The 12711-nt window shown below is 42.0% G+C and overlaps 1 protein-coding gene across 1 annotated transcript; it reads right to left on the minus strand.

Moving 5' to 3' along the window:
- Positions 1-1386: 1386 nt before the first annotated feature.
- On the minus strand, positions 1387-12298 carry LOC134480511 (uncharacterized). The gene is made up of 5 exons (XM_063268020.1): positions 9529-12298; positions 8647-8806; positions 7183-7314; positions 6331-6514; positions 1387-2177 (listed from the first exon to the last, which is right to left on the minus strand). Exons 1-5 carry the CDS (start codon positions 9656-9658, stop codon positions 2172-2174), a joined length of 612 nt encoding a protein of 203 aa, XP_063124090.1. The 5' UTR covers positions 9659-12298; the 3' UTR covers positions 1387-2171.
- Between the last annotated feature and the right edge of the window lie 413 nt (positions 12299-12711).

Below are 12711 nucleotides of genomic sequence, written 5' to 3' on the forward strand. Positions count from 1 at the left end.
ACACACATGGTATGCACTCACTGATAAGTGGATATTAGCCCAAATGCTGGAATTCCCCAAGATTCACAGACCAAATGAAATTCAGGAAGGATGACCAAAATGCTGATTCTTCACTCCTTCCTTTAAAGGAGAAGAAGAATCCCTATTGACGTGATAGGGATGCAAAGTTTAAAACAGAGCCTAGAGGAATGTCCATTCAAGAGTCTACCCCACATGTGGCCTATACATATACAGCCTTCAAACTAGATAAGGTGGATGAAGCTAAGAAGTGCAGGCTGATAGGAACTGGATATAGATGTCTCCTGAGAGGCACAGCCAGAGCATGTCAAATACAGTGGCGAATGCTAGCAGCAAACCATTGAACTGAGAACTGGACCTCAGTTGGAGGAATTACAGAAAGATTGAAAGAGCTGAAGGGACTTGCAACCCCATAAGAACACCCATGCCTGCCAAGCAGAGTTCCCAGAGACTAAACCACTACCCAATCACTATACAGGGACTGTGCCATGGACTCATCTGCATGTGTATCAGAGGATGGTCTTCTTGGGCACAAATGGAATGAACAGCCCTTGGTCCTGCCTAGGCTGGGAAAGTGGATGGCTGGTGAAGGTAATACTTTTATAGCAGAGGTGGAGGGCGATGGTATTCAGACTTATTTCTGGAAAACAAGGAAGGAATAACATTTGAATTCAAAATGAAAAATACCCAATTAAAATTCAACAACAACAAAATGGTATTTTGAGCTTCGAATCAAAAAAAGCCACAGTCAGGAAACAGAGAATTGTATGCCTATGGTTTTCTTCAAATATGCTCAGGGCCCAGGTAGGTTCTGGGTCCAGGCTGGACCAAGCAGGTTCCTGCCACTGACTGCTCTTCTATTCCTGTTTCCAGAGGCACCATGCAGATTAATATTGGGCCAGAGATGTGGGCAGAGCTGGTCAGAAGTGGCTTTCTTTCCTGTGGTCTCAGGATTATCTGCATTCCTGGGTGTTCAGCATTTTCTGCCCCGGGATTTGGGTGCAGGATTCCCAATGGCTTTAAACTCCCTTATACAATGTTTATATGTCCTGGGAGGTGTTACAGAAAAATTAATGTTTATCCTATTAATTTGGTCAAAACTCTCATCGACAGAGTATAATTTACAGGTAACTATATATTTGACAGCAAGCATACACAGTGGGTAATGTATGCATGATGAAGTTGAAATTCAGAGTTGGAAACACAGTGCACAGTGACTGTATAAATGCCTGTGAATCTCAGTCTGACTGGGAAGTGATTTGATGCCCAGTCCCCATGAGAATTCAGAGATCCATCCCTCCCTGATAGCTGTGGGACTTCAGATGTTGACACTAATGATCAATAAAGAAGGTTCCTAAGAGTGAAGAGTTTAAGATTACTCCTTTATTGACCAGAATACATCCAATTTACTTGATAGTAAACAGATGCAGGTAGTAAATATATACAGTCTATATCCTTATCAAAATAGAAAAGCAAATGAACAAAACAACAACAACAGATAAATAATAAATCTTCAAATGAATAGAAGGAAAACCAAATAACCAAAACAATTAAAAATTAACCAAACTTTAAATAGAAGAATTGCGCTAAGCATTCTTTTGCTGCTCCTTTTGCAGAATAGACTTATAGCCTGTGGCTTGCCTTGGAGACATAGTAGACAAGCAGTTAGTGATGGTAACAATCTTTTCGAGAGGAGTGGAAGTAGGTCTGTTTTGTTGGAGTGGGGGTATTAAGGAAAAAGCCTACCAATACTGAGTATAAATGATATTACAGACTTTGTCACAAAGTCTTTCCAATGTTGTGAACTGATCTCCATGAAACTCTTCTGGATGACCCATCAGGACAAGTACAAATTTACACATGCACAGTCTTTCTGGATGACCAGCAGCTCTTGATTGATGTGCATCAGCACTTCTCTGAGTCCCTCAAAAAGTGCACATTAGTTGGAGAGGCTGAGGTGAAAGTATGGCCTATTCAATCCAAAGAAGTTAAACTAAAGGAGGAAAATGCAGTCCACAATTGCTATGGATACTACAGATGAGACACAATAGTGGTGTATTTGCTGTGCACACTTAGTTCTCCTCCTGTAGCTCTTCTCTCCAAGGGAGATCTTATCCTGGTCTGTGTCATGTTCGAGTTTCTGCTGGAGAATTTCAGACCTAGCAGAGCAAGGGAATAAAGATTTATTGAGTGGTTGTCAATTCAGCTCTCCCTCTTACATCAGCTCTATTCAGTTGGACAATCCAGCATGACTTGTCAGCTGAGGTCAGTCCCTGCATCTCCAAGTGACATAGAGTACCTGCGCTTGGATTTATATCTCAGCTTTTAACACTGCTGGAATTTGAACTGTGGACTATGCACTGTGCTGGGATTAAGAGAAAAATGAGCATTTTTTCCCACTGGTCCAGGTATATGACATTGAATAATAACATTGTAGCTATGTCTGAATCTGAGTTCAAGAGAGGTATGAGCAACGTAGAATACCATGTGGATTCCTTCTGGAGAACATGCCCAGAATTGAGGTGAAATTTCTGATTATGTTAGCACTGAAGGAACCCGTCTAGTTTCCATTTGTAACCACTGAGTCTGCAAATACACAGAGAAGCCATCTCACTTCAAATTCATGCTCACTGCATAGATCCTGTAATCACTGAGAATGTGCTCCATGTAAATCTTCCCAGCGTACACATGGACATTAAAGGTGATTATGATGTAGAAACAGAACAGCACCCCTGTAAGTCTATGGCTAGTGTAAGGCAATTTGTGAGAGGACAGAAGAGAAAATGTCCTCAGATCTTTCCGGAGAGATCACAGGAAGAAAGGAGTAGAACATAGCAAGAAATCCAGAGGATCATATATATTGTTTCATGGGCAAAATTCACATGAACTGTACCAGAACTATACTCTGAGTAGCTCTTTAACTGCCTGAGGCTGAAATCCATGTAGGTGGTCATTCACCCAAAACGGGTACTTATATAGGGAAAGGATATTCAAATGGCTTCTTCCAGCCTGTGTTCCTACCTGAACATTAATGCTTAATGTAAAGATTCCCCAGGATTCGCTGGAGGCATAAAAACAAATGTTGACTGGGATATGTACATAGTGGCCAGACCTATAGACAGCTCAGTCAGTGATGTGCTGTCCTCCCATAAACCGTCATAGACTCAGGGTTCTTTCCCCATTAACAATCTGGCTTAGCAAGTCCCAAAGGCTGTGTAGAGCTGTCTTGTTGCTCAGCAAAGGATCATATATTGGTGGTGGACTAGACTCTTGTTCTTGTTCACTCTTTCAGACTTTCCCCAAAGTGTGCAACTTCTTCTAATCGGAGCTGTCTTTACCATAGCCTGAGTGACTTCATGCCCAAAGCTAGAATCATAGGAAATCTCCATAACCAGGATCCAAATCAACAAATTTTCTCCCCGTAATGTGATTGTTCCACAGATAATTTGAATAAGTAAGTAAACGCTTGCATGGATTATCTCACACTGAATCAGAATCTATGGAAGGGCTCCATCGTATGGTACACTTTTACTCCTTGGCTGATGGACGTCTGGATAGATTCTCCTTCAAGGTTACTCTGGGACCACTACAACATTGATGCTCCCTAGTTGCAATGGCAATACCTAATCCTTGTTGTGGAATCACTGGGTTAACTAAAACTTCTGTTCCACTTTCTGAACATGGCTTCTCATAGGGCTACCTGTTCTTACACTGTCAGACCCATTTGAAGCTCATCATTTCTCCTAACCCATTGAGGCTGAAATTAACTGAGAGAAAATGATGTTGATCGACAGCACTTGCAGAATGCTACACAGATAACATAGAGGAGCACTTTGGATTATCTGTGCACCTAAAGGGGTTCCTGAAACTGCCCTGTTCTTGCACCACAGCATAGCTATGGGACTTTTTCTGGATGACGATACAATTCCAAGCAACTCAAATTCTCAATGAATAAAATCCAAGCCAAACTCCATGGGGAAGTTGTAGTGTGCCAAGGTAGCTCGAAAGAAATGGTAGCAGGCAATGTGGAAAGCAACCTTGGAGAAGACACAGTGAGTGACATAACCTTCCAGTGGGCTTTCACAATTCACAAAGAACAGAGAAGCAGAATAAACTCATGGATTTTTCTAGAGAAGCCTTGCCCTTACCTCCCAGTACTCCATTCCTTTGATGTGCTCCAAAGGATTTCAATGCAGATCAGTAGTTTTGCCCCTAATCACTTGAAAATCTAACTTTACAGGTGTTTTTGTGTCCTCTTTTTGGGGGTTGCATTTCTAAAGGATTTTATTGTCCTGCTTCTACACCATAACAAAAAGGGACCTGCAAGCTCTAGGCCTGTACCATTTGTTACCCCTGTGAAACATGACTCACTTGAACATATTTCCACTCCTCCCCCAGACTTCACAAGATAATTCATTCTGAAATTTTTGGAAACAATAAATTAGTAATTTAAGTGTCCTTTTGCTGTACAGAGCTAGATGGAGATGCCAAATGACTGGGCAGCTCTATTTCATGTTTCATGGATGTAAAGTGAACGCTTAGAGTACTTTTCTCATGAAACTTGGAAATAGAGGGAAACATACGTTCACTACTGCAAACACACACACACACACACACACACACACACATATACCCACACACACACCACACACACACACACACACACACAAACACACACACAAACACAGACACACAGATACACACTTGCATGCACAAATGAAAACTTTGCTCTTATGCAGCACATTTCCTGTTGAGTGAGGAATTAGTGGGAACAATGCTGTGTACAAGTCTCTTAGACACAAGTAAGATGTGCTGCCCTGGCCTGTACTCATTTCCACTTCAGGAAACCTTTCTATGCAGATACTTGCTGGTCCGACAAGTAAGTTACATGTTCTGCACAGATAGCCTAAACAACACAACATCAAATCCCCAAGAGAGATTTCTAGGAAAAGACTCCATCAAGCTCTATGCTGACTCATCATAGGCCCCTCACTAAAACTACTCTGTTTCCTTCATAGAAGACTTTGGAAGCACCAGAGGAGACACTGACTCATGGTCAGTTCCCAGGAACATTTGATCACATTAGAGTTCCTGTGGTATTAAAACAACCTCAATGTCAGTCAGAAAAAGGCTAAATAAATAACATACAGTGAATTTTCTGAAATGCAGCACTGTGTACAATATTGAGAGGGAATCTATCCTGAAAGAATGCAGTGCCCATGATATAGTCAGCAAAGCAATGTCAGCAGAGGGTTGCACTCTAGGATTCCATGCAATATCATGGTGAAGCCAATAAGACAATCCAGAATCTTCCCGGGGGATAACTCTGTTCAGGTAAAGTGAAGAAATCTAATCCTCATTTTTAAAATAGCTGAATGGTTTAAGAATGTGTTGAGACAAATAAGAGAGGGGGCTCATCTTGGAACTGGACGAATGATGCAAAGACTGCTGGACAGCACAAAACAGGAAGCTTCATGTTTGTTGAGAGACCTAGGCTTAAAGGACTAAGTTAGATAATGACTGGACAAAACTGCATGTCATGAACTGGCCTCCCCGCATGCTCCCTAAGATGCAGGTCAGCACAGCAATGCAACTTTCTTGGTGAGAATTGGGGGTACATATGGATAACTTTGTTCTTGAAGTCTCAAGTCTCTCATACCAACCCTCAGCCTTTGAGAAACCTTTTCCACATCCTTGCTCTTCTAAACAGCTTCAGGTTCTAAGGCCCAGTTATGAACTCTCCAGGAGCACTCAAATAAGACAGGACTGACATGCTGATACACAGGCTCTGTAGTTACCCAAGATCTATGAAGCATGAAGTCACCATCTTCATATACAGGGACATGAGGGGAGGAAGAACAAAAGCCACCACAAATGACAATGAGAACCATTTCTTTGGCATTTCCACCAGGCTCTCCTCCTTGAAAACTACTTACTTCCTGAGTCTCACAGGATCCCTGTAAAGAAAATGGGCTCTGGGCTTTTGCTTCATCCCTCAAAGCCCTGCTCTAGTCTAAAGAGGGGCTCCCACATAGCACCCTCCATCCATAATGGCATGTAGTGCTCTGCTGTGTGATCAACCTATCTCCCTTAATGAAGTGCAGATTCTCGAAGAGCAGGAGCATTTGCTTTCCAAACATGCAGTTTCTTGAAAAGGGGCTATCTCCACAGAAAGCCTTGTAAACCATCACATGAATGAACACTTGGATGAGACCTAGGTCAGGACATGGATCAGTCAATAGACAGTTACATTGGTTTGTCTATGTTTATGGTAAGACCTGAGGACAACCTGACCCTGAGGCCTAACCCTACCTGCTGTTGCGTGGCACTGGGGTCACAGATGTTCATTCCGGCCTCTTCCCAGAGCCTCTTTGTCTCCACAGAGAATGCTGGCAGTTCAGTCTGCTCCACCAGCAGTTCTCTCTTCTCATTCAGCAAAATCTGTATATTGTTCTTCAATTGAGCTTGTTCACGCAGGAGCTGGGAGTGCCTGATGCTGAACCACAAACAAAAAATGGTAAATCCCAGCCAGCTTCTATTTGCCTGTCACTCCTACAAGTCCAATCATCCCTTCAAGGGTCCTCATCCTCAGAAATCCCCAGAATAGAGCCACACTATGCAAGTTAGCACCAATTAGAGGAGGTCAAATCCAGAATCCACATTCCACATGAAGCAAAGTACTTCTGAAAATCCTGACACTAAGACGGTTTATATAAATCAAGGAAGAAGAGATGGTCCATAAGGGAGCTCGTATGTCCATGGTATGGTGAAACCATCTTCACGTTGTGGGGAAAGCCTCTCTGAGGGGTAGTTGAAGACCCAATAGATATAGACTCTTTCCATGTGTTTCTCATGGATCACAGATCTTTAAATCTCCTGTCAGAGTCCTAGAGATTCAGAGTTGATTGATATTCCCATCATGGTGCAAACCTTTTCAATCTAGAGGAACTTTAACGGGGAAAATAACAATTGGAGGGTCTTCTACACCCTTCACATGTAGGACAACTGAGTCCAAGAGCTACAAATCTAAGACCCTTGCCAGGAAGCAGCCTTCTTGTTAAGAGTCAAACACCATGGAACCAGAGCCCTGACTTTTGTTAAAGTCATACAGGACAGAAGCATTCCCTGCCTAGTGCTGGGTTCTCATCTCTGTCAGCGACTCACCGGTAGGAACTGTTCACTTGTATGAGCTCCTTGTACCTCTCCATGGCATCACTTATTGAGTTGGTCATCATTTGCATAGCCATCATTCTCATCTCATGTTCAGATTGAAGGACTGGCAATTCGACATGCAGCCTGGGTTAGGTCATGGCCAAAGGAACAAATAATGTTTTGAACTCACGATTTCAGAATTAGGTGAAATGTAAATAAAAATATATAATAAAAAATTTCAAATTCAAGGAATGGTGGAAGGGAAGAAAATGGCAAACTCAAAAACCAGACCAAAACCCAACAGTGAGACTCAATCCACAGAAAATATTTCTATGTAAATAAGCAAACATTTGTTTTGAAATAAGGACTCCTTGGAATCCTGAGAGATATGGTTCTGCAAAGACTCACTATATAGGAGGGGGCAGAGCCGGAGAGCTCCCTGTTTGGGAATAACAACTGTCAAGACCACAGTGACCATTTCTAGGTCACAATAAACAATCCCTGGATAGTTAAAAAAATAAAAAAACTAAAGATCAAAGCAGGTGAAACAAATTAGGTAAAATCAGACTGTTCTCTCTATTACTTAAACTCAGTATGTTCCACATACTTGCTCCTTCAAAGTATTTGTACTGGTTAAGTTTATTATCCTGGGCACAGGACAACAGAGTCACAGTACCAGTTGGAGGGACCTGACCATCAAGAGCTGGCCAGGTGAGCATGATGGAATTCACTAGTTCAGGAAGAAGATTCCTCCAGTCTGTGCCACAGCTTTGGGCCCAAGAGAAAGCTGTGATGACATTTCTCTTGTTTTGAAAGCAGGTATACTCAATCCTTGGTTTCTATCGTTACATGAATTCCCAGAGGGCATAACTATGTTTGACAGGGAAGAGGATTTATAGCACCCCCTCCCCTCAGGAGAGTCCTGTGTGCCACCAAGGTATACAGAAGGAGCAAAGTGCTGTGTTGATCAGTGTGGGCCTCCATGTACTAATCACTATCATGACCTGCAAACTGTTGATCAAACAAATCCTCAGACCCATTCAAAGGTCCCAGACGTCCTGATCCAGAGTAAACCACCAACAAATACTGCCACATATATACACACCAACCCATATCCAAACACGTTTAGAATTCCAACTACATCCATGGAGGTGCCATAGAATCAGTGTATAATGAACAAATTCAGAGGAAAGAGTGATGACGTGCAGGCATTTCATTCACACACACAGTTGCAGCAAGTGTGACAAGGTCATTCTAGCTGTTGACAGAACCAATGCTAATCCAAGAGGCTCAGGGTCAAGTACAAAAGAGGTTGACCCTAAACACACAGCACCTAGCTCATCTCACAAGCAAATGCCTGCCAAATCTCCTTCAAATCCAGGATGAGAGGTGAAACTCTCTCGTGCTATGAGTAAATCTTGAGGTAGCAGAGAGAGAGCGCAAGACAGTGAACAGGTTACTGGGCATAATGACTACCTGTGGTCCCACTCATCATAGATATAAAGATCCAGGATTTGATAAAGTTCATCCCTCTCGAATTGACACTTCTGGATTTCAAATTTGAGTTCCTCCAGTTCCTTTAGACACTCCTCTTGCTGACTGATGACATTTTGGGATGATGCCTTCCTACCAAAACCTGTATTCAGATAAACCCAAGTGAATTTGCATATTTGAACCAATGGGCAGAATAGATCATTCTGAATCCGAAAAGGAGGTGGAGGAAGGGGAAATGGTAGAGACTGGGTGAATCCCTGAAAGAGCAGAAAAGCTTTCTTAAAGGTTGATTCTTAAGCTATGTCCCTGTTCCCAACCTCTAATGCCATACACGTGCCACACTCACTATTACACAACCCGTGGCACTGAAAGTTATAATATGACTGAGACATAAACATCTGCGACATTGTTATATCAGATGTGGTGCAGATAATCCTGGAGTTCATAATGACTTCATAATGTTTAGCACCATCAAGCTCTAACCAAGTGTGGTCCAGCCCAAAGTGTCTGAGAACTCAATTCATGACTAGGGGTGCATCCTTCCTTGTTCTCGCCATCAAGACTTATGTAACGTACAGTAATCTAGAGGATGAAGTGCTTCAACTCCCAAACATGGATGGTTACATTGTTAATCTCACAGTGCCTCCTCCTGCCAATCATTGACACTCATAGTTAAAAAGCTTCAAGAAAAGACACTGAAGTCTTACAACTTTATGGCTTTCTCTCAAATTAAAGATCAGGAACTCCTGACTCTTGGTTTGCCTTTGAAAAATCCCAAGGCTCCTGCTTGTAAGGCCTAGTCTTAGAAGGCACATCTCAAACCTACCTCCTTGAGGATGTTCCCCAACTCTGCCCAAGACTCACCAAGCCTTCCCAAGAATGATTTCCTCCTTCCTGTTTCACTAGAGAGGGGGTCAGCTTCCCTCTGACCTGGTGCGGTCTCTCCTTGATCAACACTTTCCTTCCGAAATAGCCTGAGCAGCTGGCGAAACATGCCTGCTTGTGAACCCAAAGGGAACTGAAGTAATATCCCAAAGGCAGTTGGTGTCACCACAACACTGGTGACATCACAGAAGATTCTAGGGATCTCTTAGATACAATAGAGTGTCCAGTGAACGGCTTACTGGTGATGTCACTGGAAAATTCTATGGCCTACCTACTAACCAGCTCTCCCCACACTGATGAATTTCTGTGGGGACCCTTTCCTCCAGTCTCCCATGTGTCACTGGGAATACCATTTGGCAACCTCTATTTCAAAGCTAGATATGTCTCTCTGCTTCATTAGAAGTCAACAATGCTTTTGCTGCGGAGGGTTTCTTACAACCCTGAATTGGAGAACAGATTTTTCTTAGCACCCAAATCTCTAGGGACCAAGGAGGAGGGAGACTTTTCTTAAAAGTAAATCTACTACTCAAGACAATGCATGTGACATGTATTTCGATTTCTAAGCTTTTTCCCTTTTTCTGGAGGCCAATATATTTCTTCTATACCTCTGAGTGTATAAAACCTGGAAATATTTGCTTACTGTGCAGTCCTTGAAAGCCGACCTTGTTTCCATTTACATATCCATGTATTTCACAAAATCAATGGTCTATAATCCTATTTTTTTGCAATAAAAACTCCTTTTCCTTGGGAACATAGGGATCAACTACAGAGCATATATAAAACAATAAATTTCTGTCTGTTTTATATATTATGGAGGACATCCTCCCTTTCTCAAATATAACAAGACAATTAAATTGGACATCAGTGAGCAAATGTCAACCTGGACCTTGTGTTACTACATTGTAACTATATAACCATCACTTCTCCAATATCCTTCTCCGTGAATAGACAAGTCTAGGCATGAGAATATTGGGGACTACAACATGATCTTTTACTTGTAGCAAACATAAGAATCAGGAGGACGGGAAGGGAGTGGAATGGTCTGAGTTCAGGTTGAACCTCAATTTTAATGGGTCCATACGTTCAGGAGGGAGTCTATTTGGCATTGTGATATATGGATTCTGTCTTCTTATCATAGGTGTTATAATAATTCAACATGAATGTGTGCTATAATGCCAGCCCACCTCAGAGATGTAAGAGTGAAAATCATGTCTGACCTTTCTGGGAAGAACTCTCCCTTTTACTACCATCTGGAGTTATACAACATCACTATACAAAGCTCAGAAGAGAGGGGTGCAGATGTGCGGGCCTTAGAAGTTGAGGATCTTTTCTACTGATTAAGCCACTTGTTTTTCCTATGTTATTTTTCCCTTGCTCTTTTACTAATGGTGGCTGACTTCTTTCCTGGCCTGAGGTAAACTGGAGTCCAATCTTTTGGATTACCGAACCTTCTATTTTCGAGATGACAGTCCCACCAAGGGTCCTACTGCATACAGAAGGTATGAATAAGTCTCAGGGGCTGGAGTAAGTTAAAAAGGTCTGTTACAACAAAGAACTGATTAAGAAAACAAGAGCCCAGTTCTCATCAAGATCACAGTTGTATGAGATTAAGAAAATGTGAATAGGGCATCGGGTGAAAGATAAATTATTTAGGAGGTCATAGGCCTAGAAGGGTTATCCTTTGATCTCAGTGGCGCTGCCATTCTTTCTGCCATTCCTCGTTCTCTGCCACAGGACCAGAGACTTCCCCATACAAATGGCTGGCCTTGCCAAAGACCTGGCAGGGCTTCTCCCTGTAGAATAGGACATGTAGAGTCCTTGAGGACTCACCAAGCGGTCTCCTCCACACAGGTTCCTTGTTGTCAAAGGGAAATGTTCCTGCAGAATCCTGCCATGGCAGCAGGAATTTCAACCTGGCTGCTCTTGGTCCAATTCACTGGGTGCAGGCCTGAGGCCCAGGGGTATCTGGGGAAAGAAGCAGCACACACTACCTCACAGCTCTCTCTTTGTTGGATGCAACTGCTAGGACTGTGATAGGATTTTTGTTTCTTTGTGTGTTTATTAGAAATACCTACAAAGCTGATTAAAGTTGCAACATGCCTTCATACCCAGAGTGCAGAATGTTTTTACATCGTTGTCGTTCCTGTTTTATGTTTGGATTTTGTTTTTTAATCCCCTCAGGAAATTTCCGTGTGCTTAGAATGTTAAGCACATGCTCAGGAGGGATCGATTATTCAAGTTAGGCAAAGCTTTTGTTCTCACCATCCACTCCACAGATGATGCCATTACTTACTTTGAAATAAGAAAACAGTCATAGAGAAGTAAATTAACCTGTAAGCTATCACAGAAGAAACACATCATGATTGTGGAGTGGCACCCCAGTATTTTGTATTTCCTAAGTTATTTTTATTTTAAACTTTTTTATTGGATTTTTTTTGGGTACATTTCATCTTTTTTAAATCCTTAAAGGTATCTTTTATTCCTCTCCTCCCATTTACAAGGTGGGATTTCACCTGTGATTGTTAGTCCAGATAGTTTGGTCAATGGCTTAGATATCACCTTGGCCTAGTTTCCTTGGCATAAGCTGTGTTAGAAGCAGACTCAAAGATTCAGGACCAACAAATAATGAATTCCACTACATCTGGATACCTAGACTCACAGCCAGGAAGGCACTGGATTTCCATTCACTATTTAAACAAAAGATGCAGTTCATTAACATGTAAAAAAATTTCTCATGTATATTAAAGTGTTTACCATGATCATACAGTTTTTCTTTCTTTTTTTTTTTTTTTTGGAGCTGGGGACCGAACCCAGGGCCTTGCGGTTGCTAGGCAAGTGCTCTACAGCTGAGCCAAATCCCCAACCCGATCATACAGTTTTTCAAATACCTGGCATTCATCTTTTTCCAAATCCTAAAATTTCTTTCTTATTCACAGTTTCTTTTTCTGAATATTTCTTAGTATTATTATCATTATTTAAAATTTTAGTTTTTTAAATATATATACATTTTTTATTCAAAACTTATTCCGTTTTGCAGCTTTTGGTCCTTAAGCCCCCCTGCCGTGCCCTCTCCCATATGTATGGTCCCCCAATCCATGCCACTTAGAAACCCCTTCCCGGACAATCCCCTGCACTGAGGGTCCCACCTTGTTAAGAACAAGG

Source organism: Rattus norvegicus, chromosome 9 (genome assembly GCF_036323735.1).
Source record: "Rattus norvegicus strain BN/NHsdMcwi chromosome 9, GRCr8, whole genome shotgun sequence".
In the NCBI taxonomy this organism is placed as follows: Eukaryota; Metazoa; Chordata; class Mammalia; order Rodentia; family Muridae; genus Rattus; species Rattus norvegicus.